Here is a 15,986-nt window from a genome sequence, read left to right on the forward strand (position 1 = left end):
AGCGCTGCACACGTAAGGTGGTTAAACAAAAACAACGACTAGATTAGATATCGCTGCATGTGAGTGAGAGCAATAATTCTAGGGCCAATATGCAGGGACTTTCAGCACTGGGGTCCCCTGTTCGAATCCTGGCCAGGACAACATCTGCAAGGAGTTTGCATGTTCTCCCTGTGCTCGCGTGTGTTTCCTCCCACACTCCAAAGGCATGCTGGTAGGTTAATTGGCTCCTGTCTAAATTGGCCCTCGTATGTATGCATCTGAGATAGGGGCCTTAGATTGTAAGCTGTTTGAAGGCAGGGACTGAAGTGAATGTGCACTATGTAAAGTGCTGCGTCAATTGTCTGCAATATATAAATACATAATAATGCCACCTTTCCACTCCAATGAAGATGATCAAACACAGATCATCGTCAGTTCCAGATTCATTCCATGGAGGGTAGACCAACGAATTGATGTTTGCTGGTCTCCCTCCCCGCTTGCTGCGCATATTGGTCCTGGTCCCTCGGGGAGGGGGCAACGGAGCCCGGGATACATGATAAGGGGGTCAGATGGGGAATGCAGCAGGGTTGACGGCCTGTGGAAGTGATCGGTTGGCTTTACAGCCATCTGAATCACTTCCAGTGTAAAGCCAACACAAATATAAGCCAACTCCCGGTTGCTATAGACCGCTTACAGGGTCCCGCTGTGGCTGCCGTATGCCATACGACTGCAGCAGTAATGGGTTTAAATGATTGAATTTGCTCATTCTTAATATGCTGACATTTTGAAGTTGATTTAATAATAGTGAATAAGCTGTTCACTTTGCAAGGGGGATTTTCACTTTCCAAGGGAATTTTCCCTTAGCTTAGAGAATGTGGTAGAAATTCCCTAAGCAAAGATTACCCTATGTGCCTTCATGTAATCACAAAGTGGCCTCTCCTTTACGTACAGACTATAGAACTGTACACCGTCTAAATTACGCATAAAGGCTGCCCCTATACCACGATGCAACTGCTAGGATTTATAGAGGGAACATATAAAATGCCTTCTACCAAAGGTCTCCTGTTATCTGTATTGCTTATCAATAGTATCATTCAGTAAATCTGCAAATACTGATCTCTTGTGATAAACCGCAAGCTTAAATGTTCCACTCTCACCCACATTTTTTATGGAGTTTTATGGGCTTATTTTTGGCTCGCTTGATGTTCCGTATGCGTCAGCAGTTCGCACCCTGCGTCCCTATCGATGTTGAGGAACTGCAAGAGGGTTGCCACAGATTGCCAAATACAGCTATGGGAAGGGACGGGGACGGGTAGGCGTTGGTTCAGATTTAAAGGCATTTTCCACTTTCAGGAAATAAAACACCTGTCCTCAGGTCTCCTACAGCTGATTGACTGGCTTTGAGGCTTCTCAAGAACTTAAATTGCCCTCTTTAACACCTGGCGAAAAGCAGCTGTAAGCCTTTGTTGACTAAAAGCCATTGATGCCTAGATACCCAGGTCAAATTTAGCTGCATCAGCATGCATTGGTTACCTTGACATCAATGTAGGAGACAAGTTCTTGTACTGGGAAAGAGCTGACTTTGTGGCTCTTCCCAGGATTTCAGGATCTGGCATGGGATGCTGGAACTGGGAGATTTCTAAGAGAATTGGGAGGGATGAAATCTCCATTCCTGTGTCCATTGTTTAATAAGGGCCAGCACCTAAATTGCACACGTGTGTGCACAGCACTTATGGGGAGGATGCTGGCTAAGGTTCTGGGCTCCACCTGGGTGACAGAGGAGGTCTCTGCAGGAGGGCTCCACCCTGGGACCAGTCTGTGGCTGGCGGACTGAGGAGTGTGTCACCTGTGTGGTGAAAAGTGTTTGGTAATCAGACAACCTAAAGTCGGGGGACTTTGAAAGTGCTATTTTGGATGAAGAAAGAAAACTGTACTTTGTGTTTGAAAACCCCTGCGAGGGTAAACCTGTGTTGACTTTTGAGTTGGATTCAATAAAAGTGGGCAAGGAAGCCCTTAAAAGAAGTCATAAGCGAGTGGATGCGTCCTTAATGCGCTACCATTTGGAGCGAATTCTCACAAGATATATATATATATAATATATAATATGTACTGGAAAGGTTTTTCCAGTTGGTTAGGAACAAGCAATTCAGACGGTGTACAGACACAACTGTATTGTGCAAACATTTTGAAATACAAGGTCATTGGGTTGGAATGGTAGAGATAAAGGGAAGAAGGAAAATACAGAAGAGGGAAACGGTACACAAGCATATACAGCGTATGTTATACAATAGCAAATGTAATTCTGATCATCCACAAGACCAATGTCCCCCAATAGAAAGTCTGGTAGACACTCCAGGAAAAGAAGCAATAAGCACAAGACATTGGACAACAGTCCATAGTAAGTAAGCGACAGGGGATTTGTTGAGAGATGTCCTGCCAAAGTGAACTGATTTGTGTCTACAGCTTCTCAATGTGGTGATTCATTTGTACTTCATTTGTATGCATATGTTTTGTGACAACTTACCTACTGTACTCCTACTGTCCTTTGATCTCTTTTGTAAAATCCACAGCACATCAAACCATAGGCACAAACTTCATGTAGACCCATATATGAGGGAGAGTGCAAGGCTAAATGGTGGCCCTGTGTAGACTTACGTGTCGAAAAAGCCGTTACTCCAACTTGAAATCCAGATCAACAATTTATTGAAGTCCCTTATCAGAGAGACCCTGCTTGCCTTAGCTTGTCACCTTGATAAAAGCTTATGTCCTCAGGACCGTAAACTCTATGATTAAGCCTGCAAGGGTGAAACACGTCAGAGAGGGGTGGCTCTCAGGTGGGGACCTGCCGCATGCATGTTCCACTGAATAAAGCTTTGTGAAAGTAAGTGACGCCATTGTTGTGCGGCCCTTACTTTCCTGTACTGATACATTTGTGTTATATACTCAAACTTTGGATCTGGGTTTCAAAGCGGCATGCTGGCTTTTTCAACACTTACTGCTGATTTAGAAATCTTCCACCCAGCATATGGTTGGCCGAATGCCGTTCCCAAGGCACTGCCACCACTAGGTGGCGATAAAGAGCATAGGCATTTCCCATGCTCCCCAGCTCCATCCAGTGGCGGTAGTGCTGTGCGAACAGTAGTTGCGCAGCTAAGACTGGGTGGAAGATTTACAAATCAGCCCCTTGGCAATAAAAACCTGACCGAGGTTCTAACCGTTCGATGTGTCATCCAAAAATGTATCATTTATATCTGCCCGGAGTTCAGCGATTACAGGGCCACTTCAGGAAATTAAATCTCTAAAACCAACACGGCCCATCTGTAGGGTGAGGAAACACACAGCAACAAATGGGTTAAAGAGAGGACTAAAAGGAAACAAAAATGTGCTCAGCCGCCCTTATAGATGAGACGCGATAAAACGAGCGATTGCATAAAACCAAGTGTCGCAGGCTGTGTACATATTGTGACATCTATTATCTGTGTCATCTCCTGCTTATTGTGGACAATAAAGAGATGGGAGTTCTGATAAGCTTCTCCTATCTAGATTTCATCCCTGAAGTCTTATGATATATAAATGCCTGTCCAGCCAACCCTCTGAACTTTTAGGAGTGGCTTGGAAGCAGCGGCATTCTTACCTGTGCTGATGATATAAATATTGTATAAAGCAGAGACTGTGAAGGAAGGATCTTAAAGCCTATCTCCAGGGACAGAGGCGTAACCAGAAACCTCAGGGCCCCGGTGCAAGAAACCATGAAGGACCCCACCCCCCCCCCCACCGCCATGGCACTGCATGGTTAACAGGAAGGCTGCCGAGGCACCCTTAGCAAGCGCAAGGGGGGACCCCTCTTCTTCCTCGCTGGGCCCCCCCGGCAGGTACCAAAAAACCCCCATGATTTTAATACCCTTTTTTTATAATAAATAGACAGTATGTATGTTATGACTTTCAGGGCTAGTTCACACCAGCCCCATCCCGGCTGGCTCACTGCATTCTGGGGTGGGAGGGGGCGTGGCGGCAGGCATACCCCCCGGCCATAGTGCGATCGACAGCACCGGAACACGTGGCAAATCAATGCCTGCGTTCCGATCTGGTGCAGCAACTTCTTCGTCTTTGGCGGCCAGGGGGGTGGGACTAAGTGGAGAGGGTCCTCTCCCAACAGCAGAATGTGCTGCCCAGCGGTACCTGCAGTGTAGTTGGCGGCTCTGCCAGGCTGAAGCTGACTGACACAGCCTCTTCCAGCCCTACACAGTTGTCCGTGGCAGAGCGGTGGGGGAGGGAGCGGCACTATCTTGGGGAAGGGGGGTCTTCTTTTTCTTCTCTGGGCCCCCCTAACAGGCGGAATGCCAGGGCCTGGTTGCAATTGCGACCGCTGCGGCCCTGGTAGTTCCGCCAGTGTCCAGGGACAAGATATTCCCCTTGCAGTGGAACTACCCCTGCAAAAGACTTACATACCTGATCCCCGCTCCTGCAGACTCCAAGACCAGCATCCACAGCCTCTTTCCTCCTTCCCTCCGGTCATCAGAGGCCCGTTGACGTCATCATGTACAATGCAGGGTCCATGGCTCTGCATTATATGTGAGGATGCCAAGGAACAACAAGCCATGAGCTGGAGAATAGGGAAGATGAGGTGACGCAGACCGATGGGAGAGCGGGGATCAGTTAAGTCCTTTACACAGTTCCCCAAAACATTAATAAGTAGTTAATGAGTTTTTTCCTTGAAAGACAGGCTTTAAAGGCAAACTCCAGACAAAATTAAGCTTAACTCCACGCTAAAAACTAAAGCAGGGGAGTATTTATTTCCTATAAACAATACATAATCTACTATGAAACTAACTCCTTACCCTCTTCCAAAATGTACTAAAAATATTTATATATACAGCCTCTTTAACCTAATACATGTTTATGTACATACAAATGTATACAAGCGTCAGATATGCTACTTGAAAATGACAATGCCGCCACACATGTTACATATGGCCACGAACATTGGAGTGGGTGCAATAGTCCTAGGGCCATCGCTCACTGTTAACTCCAAAATGTTGCGCGCTAAAGGCCTTTAAACCGTCATCTATGGGCAGTTTTGCGTACAGTAATCTTTTGCCATTTCCAGAGTGCGCACAACTTTAAGGCTTGCAATGTTTGGTATCTATTTACCAAACACAACCTCATCTCTTATATTTTACCAAAAAATTGCATAATATATAGTGTTTGTGAGCACCAAAATGTATTTGTGTATTTTTTTTCTTAGAAGTATCCATTTGATGACCATTTATGCGAATATCACGCAACACAAAAACATTGTGATTTTTATTCTACAGGGCCTCTCCTTTCAGAAAAATATATCATTGTTTGGTGGATTTTAAAAGGTTTTTTGGCCAAAAATTCAGATTTGAATATGCGCGTGCAAAAATTAAAACAATGCCCCAGTCCCAACAAGGGGTATTATTTCTTCTAGAGATTCACCAATATCGGTTTTTCGGTATCGACTACCGATATTTTTTTTCCGGTACTGGCCGATACCGAGTAACAGTGCCGTGTGCCCTGATTTTCAGGAAGTCGGGCGACAGACCATGTAGTGAAAGAACATCGGCTTCACTTGCCGAGGCTGTCTGGCTTCCTGACCAATAGGAAAGCCGGGCGGCGAGTCATGAAGTGCCGTCCGGTTTCCTGATTGGTCAGGAAACCAGGCTGCCTGGCAAAAAGTGAAGCCAGCTTCCTAGCCGATCTGGAAGCGAGGCGGCACATGATGACTTGCCTCCCGGCTTCCTGATTGGCTAGGAAGTCGGCTTCGCTTGTTTCTAGGCAGCCTGGCTTCCTAACCAATCAGGAAGCCAGGAGATGGGTCATTACGTGCCGCCCAGCTTCCTAATTGGTTAGGACGCCAGGCTGCCTAGCCAATCAGGAAGCTGGGAGGCAGGTCATAGCCCAGTTCTCGGCTTCCTGATTGGAAAGGAAGGCTGTTCCATGCTCTCTCGGCACTGCCGGTCAGAGGAAGATCTCCCGCTGACCGAAAGTTCTGGTATCAGAGGTAAGTAGTACGAGAAGTCACCCATTTATTTGGTATCGGCACCGATACCTATACTAGTATCGGTATTGGTGCATCCCAAATTTCTTCACTACTGAGAGAAAATCAAAATTGTGGCTAGAGGTACACTTTAATCCTACAACAGGCCAACACTGATGCCGATACCTAAAACAGACCAAAGCAATGAATGCAAATTGGTAATTTTACAATGGCTGGAGATAGTAGGTGGCAGAAACACAACACAAAAAAGCAATTTTCATTGACATAGCATTCAATATTGAATATAAAAGGTATATATAAATTATAAAGTATATTTCCTATGGGACAGGATGGGAGCGGAGATATCAGCAGCACAGAATTCTGGGTAATTTGCAATGCATGGTTCGATTCACACGTCCCCACCTGTCCGATGTCATCAGAAGTCCTTGTGGAGCGTTAGTAAAACAAACCATGGAACATCGTACCGGGTTTTCTGTCTTATTTTATGGTGACATTATAGGAAATCACCCTGAGGGTATGCTACGAACAAAAATAAAAAAAATTGCTACGTGGTTGTGCCACTATGGGAATAAAAGAAAATAATGTTTTATCGACTGGAGGTTAAATTGGGCTTCTACAGAGGCGGGGTCATACAATTTTAATGTACCGCCTAACCCGACTTGTGTATATACATCGCAATAGGCATGTATTTGCTGAAAATTTATTTTAATGCATTTACTGGTACAAAAACAGTTCAAAACTGAAAATTGTGCTACAAATTGTATTCAGGGTGCAGATTACCTGTCTGGGGCTCTGATTTTTCATCTCAGTGTTGCTATTGTACCATAAGGCCAATACACTGCTGATAAAACCTGGATGTATGACAGCCTTCTGCTATACAGCAACCCCAACCCCACAATGTCAGTAGCACATCCACTATAGGGACCCCACTGACGGCCCTACAGATCACATTCTCTATAAGGACCCCAGTGACTGCTATACAGATCACATACTCTATAGGGACCCCACTGACTGCTATACAGATCACATACTCTATAGCAGTGGTTCTCAACCTTTTTAGGGCCGGGACACCTTGGTAACATTTGCCAAGTTGTGGTGACCCCCAAAGGTAAAATTTAGGGATGACGCGGCTCCTGCAGCGACATCTGGAGGCGTGGCGGGAGAACTGACACTGCTGCGCTAGACCCACTGACTGCTATAAGATCACATCCTCTACAAGGACCCTAATTACTCTTCTGACTGCCACACAGACCACATCCTCTATAGGAACCCCACTGACTGCTCTACAGATCACACCCTCTATAGGAACCCCACTGACTGCTGTACAGATCACACCCTCTATAGGAACCCCACTGACTGCTGTACAGATCACACCCTCTATAGGAACCCCACTGACTGCTGTACAGATCACACCCTCTTTAGGAACCCCACTGACTGCTGTACAGATCACACCCTCTATAGCATATGTGTCAAAATCAAAGCCCGCGGGCTGCAATTATCTTTGGCCCGCATGATAATATTTAATTATCATTAGATCTGGCCCTGCCTGCCGGCAGCTCTCTCACGCTGCCTGCTGCGATCTTCATGGGACTGAGGAGCCGGAGAGCTGCCGCTGGCCAGAGGACTGCATTACCCAGCAGGCAGCGGCAGAGCGCGACAAGGGAGGTGTGGCCGTGAGGTGAGGTGACTGAGGGGGGTCCCGAGGTCCAGTCCAGGCGACGTGAGGTGCTCCCTGGCGGGAATCAGGATCCAACACAGACGACAGAGAGCCGGGAGAGCTGCAGCCTGCAGGTACTGTGCTGTGACACTGTCAGTCAGTATATCTCTCCCCTTCTTCTCCATCACTTCTTCTGTACTGTAGAAGTCATGGAGAAGAGGGGGAGTGATATACTGAAAGTAGTATCTGTGACACCTGTGTACCTCCTGCCTCCACAGTAGCATGTCATCTAATAGTTTGATCTCTATTATTTAAATTATAGTAAAAAATTATGTGGGGTATGGACTCCATACTGTCCCCATTGAGCATCCCCCCAACATACTTTTTTTTTAGTGTCATTTAAATAATAGAGATAAAACTATGTTTTAAAACATTTCGCAATGAGGAGAGAAAGCTGGGGAAGAATCCACAGAAGCGGGCACCAGATGGAAAAAACTTTTTTGTAAGTACATTTTTTTGTTGTAAATGCTCTGTACTATTTAATGTCTGTTTTTGGCTTTTAATATTTACATTTTTAGGCTATTTCTCAAAGGGAAAGTAAATAAAAAAGTTTTGTTGTTTTATTGTAATTATATATCATGCTTTTTAATAATTAAATGTACAGGCTTTGTTATTATACTGTGTGATTTACTGTATATGCCGCTGTATTATACTGTGTGAACCAGCACGGCCCTCGACTTGGAGCATTTTTTAAATTTTGGCCCACTGTGTATTTGAGTTTGACACCTCTGCTCTATAGGAACCCTGCTGGCTGCCCTACAGATCACATCCTCTATAGTGACCCTGCTGACTGCCCTACAGATCACATACTCTACAGGGACCCCCACTGACTGCTCTACAGATCACCTCCTCTACAGCAGTGGTTCTCAACCTTTCTAGGGCCAGGACCCCTTGGTAACATTTGCCAAGTTGTGGTGACCCCCAACGGTAAAATTTAGGGTTGTCGCGGCTGCTGCAGCGACATCTGGCGGCGTGGCGGGAGAACTGACACTGCTGCGCTAAGAGAGGGCTGAGGAGGACTCTCACCGAGCACAGCAAAAATCACACAGCAACCCACAGGTTGAGAACCACTGTTGTAACAGCTAAAATGGCAAACCATATAACACAAGCCGAGGGTGTCGGCTTTTATTATTAATAATAATGATGATAATCTAATAGCTATCTAATAGTGGGAGACTCCCGGCGACCCCTGGCAAATTGTAATTCGACCCCCGAAGGGGTCCCGACACACAGGTTGAGAACCACTGCTCTACAGGGACCACATCCTCTATCTATAGGGACCCCAATGACTGCCGTACAGATCCAGCCACCTCTATAGGACACGTGAGGGAGCTAAAAAGCAATGCACGTCACGTATGAGGCCCCGTTCACATTGAGCGATTTATCGCGCGATTTTTGTAGCGATATCGCTCATATTTCCGCACTATATCGCTCTATGTAGCTTCACCAATACAATTCAATGTAGCTGTTCACATCTCGTCGCTCAATGTCGCACAATATCGCTCAATATCGCTTGTAGCTCGTCGCTGGTAGCTTGTCGCTTCTACATGACCAGAGCGATTTTGAGCGATATTGCTCCTGATTGCATACAGCCCAATAGGAAGATGTCGCTCAATGTCGCTCGTCGCTCAATGTCGCTCAAAGTCGCGCGATTTGCATGTCGCTCAGTGTGAATGGGGTCTGAAGGAAGCTCCATCGCAGCACAGCAGCTCCCTCGCGGCCATAGCCAGCATCTCATCCCACCTCAAGCTGACACTCCGCGCCGGGCAGCATATTTTGAATAGCTGCTTGGTGAGAGAACTGACAGTGCTGGGCTAGGGGGAGGCTGAGGAGCCTCTCACCTAGAAAAGTGGAAGGCATGTGGTGATCCACTGAACATGTTGTCACGACCCACCAGTTGAGAACCACGGCTCTACAGGGACCCCAATATCTGCCATACAGATCACATCCTCTGTAGGATTCCCAATGACTGCCATACAGATCACATCCTCTGTAGGATTCCCAATGACTGCCATACAGATAACATCCTCTGAAGGAACCCCAATGACTACTATACAGATCACATCTTCTACAGGGGCCCCAATGACTGCCCTTAGCCCTACAGATTACACATCCTCTACAGGGGCCCCAAATTCCCCAATGACTGTCATACATATTACATCCCCTAGGGGCTCCCACTGACACTTGCTTCGCGCTCTGACGTATTTTGTCCGCTCCGGCGCCCCGTCACAGCTGCGCTCTCCGGCGGCCGCCACGTCACACCGGACTCCGGGAAGATGGCGTTCACTCTGTACTCTCTGTTGCAGGCCGCCCTGCTCTGTGTCAATGCCATCGCCGTGCTACACGAGGAGCGATTCCTGAGCAAGAGTGAGAGCCGGGGTTACAGGCGTGTGCTGACAGGGGGAGCGGGGCATGCTGGGACTTGCAGTTCCGCATCAGCTGGCCGGGCCCGGTGTGTCTGCTGGGATACTGAATAGGGCTGCAGTGAGGTATCCGGGGCTGGGAGGAGTCTGAGGGCTGGATAGTATATTTAGAGACCCTGAGAGCAGACACACAGGGACAGCATTGTACTGGAGACACCAATAGCTGTAATTTACACCATATCATCCTGGGGGGCCATAGTGCTTAATAGAGAGCATGATCTATACGGACCACACTGACTGCCATACAGACCACATGCTCTATAGTGACCCTAATGACTGCCATATTGGCCACATCCTCTAATTGAGACCCCACTGACTGCCCTACAGCTCCCATCCTCTAGGACCCCCAATGACTACCATACAGATCACATCCTCTATAGGGACCACACTGACTGCCATACAGGCCGCAATGACTGCCATATTGGCCACATCCTCTAATAGAGACCCCAATGACTGCCTTACAGATCACATCCTCTATATAGGGACCCCAATGACTGCCATACAGCTCACATAGTTTATAGGGACCACAATGACTACCATACAGCTCACATTGTCTATGGGGACCCCACTGATTGTCATACAGACCACATCATCTATATAGACCCCAGTGGCTGCCATACAGACCAGATTGTCTATGGGGACATCAGTGGCAGCCACAGGGGCCACCATGGCAGTCATATAGACCACATTCTCTATAAGGACCCTAATGACTGCCACACATCATCTGTAGAGAGCATAATGACTGTCATACAGGACACATCATCTCTAGAAATCCTAATGAAGACCGTATAGTCCACATCATCCTGACATCCCAGTGACTTGTCTTAGTCCACGTCGTGTCCATTGCTGTGCGCGCTGGTTTGCTGTGACTTGTGTGATTTCCGAATTCTCTCAGGTCTTGGTCACACCAATACGTTGTGTTAATTACGTGTGATTAAAGCTCATCTGCCATAAACCTCCATCAGGCCGGGTCCATGTAGACCACTAGACCATGCCGGTGGTCACATTGACGCCGATTCGGTGTCTGTGCTGTCACCATAGCGCTAAAGTGTAATGCCTATACTTCTCCATCATTGGTCTGTCTGTGTCATGTGTTCATACTCAGTCCTGTACTTTCCTCTCACCATGTTTTGTGTCTCTTCCTTCCTCTGACGCAGTTGGTTGGGGAGCGGACCAGGGAATCGGTGGTTTTGGTGAGGAGCCGGGGGTCAAGTCGCAGATGATGAACCTGGTGCGCTCAGTGCGGACGGTGATGAGAGGTAATTATTCTTCTTCATTTTGTATCATCAGAACGAATGTATATGTAAAGATATTGACACTTAAAGTGGAACTCTAGCTTCAACCTTTTTCAGGTTTTAGATGGAGCGGGGAAAGGTTAGAACCTCTAATGTTCTGTCCTGGTAGCTAGGGATGGACCGAAATTTTTACATTTTGTCAGGCCCAAACTGAGAGCAACTTTTTTTTCCCCATAATTTAGGACATTTTTTAAAATTATTTTGGAATTTTTTTTAATTATTATTTTTTGTTTTTACTGCCGGGGGCTCTGGGAAATATGAGGGTCTAAACAGATCCTTGATATCTCCACCATCTCTTTTTCTGCAGACCCTGTTATGAATGAATAGGAAGCCTCTATACTGAGTGTTCCTGTTCATTCATAAACTGTGATAGAGTTACTATGTCCACAATCATGAATGAACAGGAAGTGATGTAGAGCACTTCTTGTTCATTCATAATTGGAGACACAGCAATCACACTGAAGGGAATTGATCAAAACTGGAGCAGACAAAATCTGGAGCAGCTGTGCAAGGCAACCAATCGGCTTCTCTTTCATTTTCAAATCTTAACTGAACAAACTGGAGAAGCTGATTGGTTGCTGTGCACAGCTGCTCCAGATTTTGTCTGCTCCAGTTCTGATAAATTCCCCCCACTATGTCTTCAGTTATCTAGAAACACTCTGATCGCTGAGCTCTTGTACTCCGTTCTTCATCCTGACTCCTCCTCCTCCTGTCACAGGAGCTTGAGCTCTCCTCCGCATCGCCCTCCTGTGACAGCTCTCTCCTCCCCCAAGAGGTTTCCACCGCACTCCTTACTGGTATGTCCCTTTTGAAAGTGGGTGCTGCAGTGATAGTAGATGGCGCCACTTTAAATCCAAATAGTAAAGTATATCCCCAGCACACCAAAGTAAAATCTTCAACGAGTGGTCAATTTATTGATGTACACGCATCTCGTCATAAAGCAACGTTCCGGGGCCACTCAGGGTCACTTCATCAGGCATCAGCTCTCTCCTCCCCGTCCCTCCCTGCTCAGCTTCTCTTCCTGCTGGGTGCCGGTCTGTGTCCCCTCAGATCCCCGCTACCTCTGCCAACACAGGCAGGGGAAACCAGCGGGCAACGGAGGGGACTCAGACCAGCACCCAGCGGAGAGGAGAGAAGCTCGGCATGCACGGCATTTGCAGTTGTTTTGCTACTATCAGCATTTTGCCAATAGTATCATTTTCGGCTGAAATTTTGGTGCAACCCTACCGGTAACAATGGAGAGTGAGGGCAAATCAAACATTGTGATCTACAGTATCACAGGAGCGAGCTTGGAGCGGTGACTACTTTACAACACACACAGGGACCATGGGGAACAAGAGTAGCCCCCCTCCAGAAGGAAGGACAGTGTCAGCACCAATTCAGAGATGATTGGAGGATCTACAGCCGAGTGATACACAAATAAGATACATTGTTGTTAATAGTTATTGGTTATTAAACCCTCTGCATGTTTTTGCATATATCTAGGGCTAGCAAGCAGTAGAAATATGCAAAACCTTTTCAAAGGGTTAATACTTACCTGTGTCTCCGCCGCGCGCTCCCATCCAAACATCTGAAAATTTCTCGGGCGGCCACAAAGCATCTTGGGGCGGGCGCATGCGCAGTTCAGATGTTTGAGAGACGCAAGGTAAGTATATGGAACAGCGTGCACCTGCACAGACTCCGTGGGACGCTAGAGGAGTCGGCGCTGCATCAGAGACCCGCACCAGCGCTAGAGGGACAGCTGAAAAGGACAGGAAAGAAGATGATCGGATTAAGAGACATCATTTAAGGTAAGTCCTTACATTAGCACTGTGGGGGAGGGGGTGGACTTTTGACTGTAATGTATTTTTGAGATTTACCTCCTGTGTTTAGTGTCACTTTAATGTTCTCTCTGATTTATAGTTCTAGCAGTGTAAAGGGATTACTATTTTTTCCTTTGGTGTATAAGAATCCTCAACATTGACAGGAAGTGTCCTCTCATTATATATTCGGGGGTTCTGGCAAATAATTATGAAAATGAATCCACTTAGCATATTAAATATTAAATGACCTTTTTAAGCAAAGATGGTAAGAAAAAAAACGAGATGGTAATGTACATTGTTTAATGAGAAAAACATTCAGCATTTAATGAGAAGGCGGATGTCATTATCATCTGTTGTAATTGGTAACATCTAGCCACCCCCTAAATTGGATCATCTAATTGCTGTATTAAAAAGCTATTATAATTTACCATTCAAGAAAATGAATTTTAGATTTATGTGTATGTAGTACTATATAAATAGACTGTACAGTATATTGTCCATATAGGTTTTTGTGAAGTAGATGTTGGGAGTGATGGGAACATTACTGACTGAAAGACACTCCATAGTAGACAATGACATGACGGGGTTGGCTGTATATGTCAGTGGATGTCTTATTATTGACATACAGGACGGGCGCTCTGGATGAACCGTCACTCCCCGCAGTGGTGATATTCTTCATTATTGGCAGGGCTCAAATCGCAGAAACAGAGAGGACTTGATGTGTCTGGGTCTCTTCGGTGCAGGTCTCTCTCGACATCTGCTGTGTAACCCCCACGCATGGGCCATGTCTGCATCTACAAAGCAACTTTTCTCTGTTAGAGTTTAAAAGAGAACTATGGGCAAAAAATGTTTTGCCGTTTGTTCTCTTTTGTGTCACGGGAGGACATTTAAGCCCCTTTCACACAAGCGTTTAGGTTGTCGGATTTCCAACCCACCGTTTGCAGATAGAATATGAGCTACAATGCATCTCTATGGCAGTGCGGATGGTCATCAGTTTACATCAGGAAACCTCAGTGTCAGTTGAGGTCCGCAATTTGAGACGGATCATCTCTCCGTTTTGACTGACCGGGACCAGTGTAACCTGATGGTCAGTTGACATCCGTTTTTTGTTTTTTTTCCATAACGTTTGCAACCTGTGACCCACGAAGGGGTATACAAGGGTTGTACCTGGCATCCATTTTGTTATAAGAGCAAGCATTGCAAGACATGCATCTCATGAGGTGCTCATAAACCTCCTCCATGAACCACCAGGCCTGTGGGTTACCTCCTGCAGGGAGTACAGTGACCGGATCTAAAAGGACAAACTTTGGTAAGTGTTCCAGGCTGCCACAAATAACTGGTCATCCCTGAATGAGGGGCGGGGGGAGGTGTTCTGCACTGTTAGCTCACTACAGGACGTTAGGCGCTCACTGGATTTCTCGCAGGATTACCAGGTTTTTGCAGCACTAGTAAAGAGACAAAACATGGGAAAATGTGCATATGTTTATTTTTTATTATACACAGACATACACTATGACCTAGAGCAGCGGTGGCAAACCTGTGGCACGTGTGCCAGAACGGGCACGCGGGGCTGTTTCTGCTGGCACGCGAGCCCAGGTCCGCCGTACCACTTCAAAGTTCACTGATGGGCACGCTGGCGCAGAAAAGAGCTAAGACGCTGTCATCTGCTGCCGCGCAAGCGCACGGAGGACAAGACGAGGAGCTGCGCAGGTGCAGTGACATCAACGACTGACAAGGTATGTGAGGCGCACGAGTCTCTAGCATTGGCGCCAGTACCTCAGACATAGGAGAGCATATTAGACGGCCGATCACTGGGGCCTCTCAGGGCCCTAGCCAGCAGCGAACGGCCGTCTAATTAGAAAGCTGGATCTGCCCTTAGGAGCCGCATAACCTGCTATGTGATGCAGAAGAGGTGAATTCCCCTGTGCTGGTAGCACACTGTGGAGTCTGACAGCTGCTCATAAGCACAGTGCAGTGGTCCAAAATTCCCTCCTGCACAGTTCTCCAATCAACAACGTTGCTTAGGGAACATGAGTTGATTTGAGCAGCTTGCAGGTGGGCATTGCACCGCTGCAGAACCCGGGACCCTTTGTTGTGTGTAAGAGCAGCTGTCTGACTCTCCAACACGCTCCTGGCACTGGGTGTTTTAGCTGCAGCACAAGTGAATAAAAAAGAACTAAAATGAGAGCAAATTTGTGTATATGCGGCATAACTGCATGAAATATAAAATGTTAAATTCTAGAAAAGCTTGGTTTAAACCAGCTTGTTGATCACCTTGTTTACACCTTGTTCATTTAGTAAACTCAATAGACAGTTGTTTACTTAAATGACATGAGGACAGCCTTGTGATTGGAGTAAAACTGGTTTAACCGCATACAAAAATGTCTACCATAAGAGCTGTGACGATAATCTCAATGGAGAATTTGTCTCTATGCTGGAAAAGATGGAACCATGCTATGTAGCACGGGTCACTAAATGGTGGACCATGGGCCGAATGGCGGTTCTGTCCGGTCCGCAGTCCGACCCACACTGGCTGTACAGCCACCTAGATCACGGGTCACTAAATGGTGGAATCCTTTTTTTTGTCTTTGCAGTTCCGCTGATAATTGTGAACTCGGTATCGATCGTGCTACTTCTGTTGTTCGGTTAAAGGTATACCGAGTAGAAATGAGGGAAGCACATGACCAAAAGACCAACTGGACCGGATGAACGTTTACTATGTATGAAGACTGAGAAGAGACACCACAC

General features: G+C 46.6%; 1 protein-coding gene across 1 annotated transcript; it reads left to right on the forward strand.

Moving 5' to 3' along the window:
* The first annotated feature begins 9,951 nt into the window (after window positions 1-9,951).
* On the forward strand, window positions 9,952-15,980 carry IER3IP1 (immediate early response 3 interacting protein 1). Its single transcript, XM_018561005.1, has 3 exons — window positions 9,952-10,085; window positions 11,299-11,400; window positions 15,833-15,980. Exons 1-3 carry the CDS (start codon window positions 9,995-9,997, stop codon window positions 15,886-15,888), a joined length of 249 nt encoding a protein of 82 aa, XP_018416507.1. The 5' UTR covers window positions 9,952-9,994; the 3' UTR covers window positions 15,889-15,980.
* Window positions 15,981-15,986: the final 6 nt, after the last annotated feature.

This window comes from Nanorana parkeri, unplaced genomic scaffold (genome assembly GCF_000935625.1).
Source record: "Nanorana parkeri isolate BGI_ZX_2015 unplaced genomic scaffold, ASM93562v1 scaffold492, whole genome shotgun sequence".
Lineage (NCBI taxonomy): Eukaryota > Metazoa > Chordata > Amphibia > Anura > Dicroglossidae > Nanorana > Nanorana parkeri.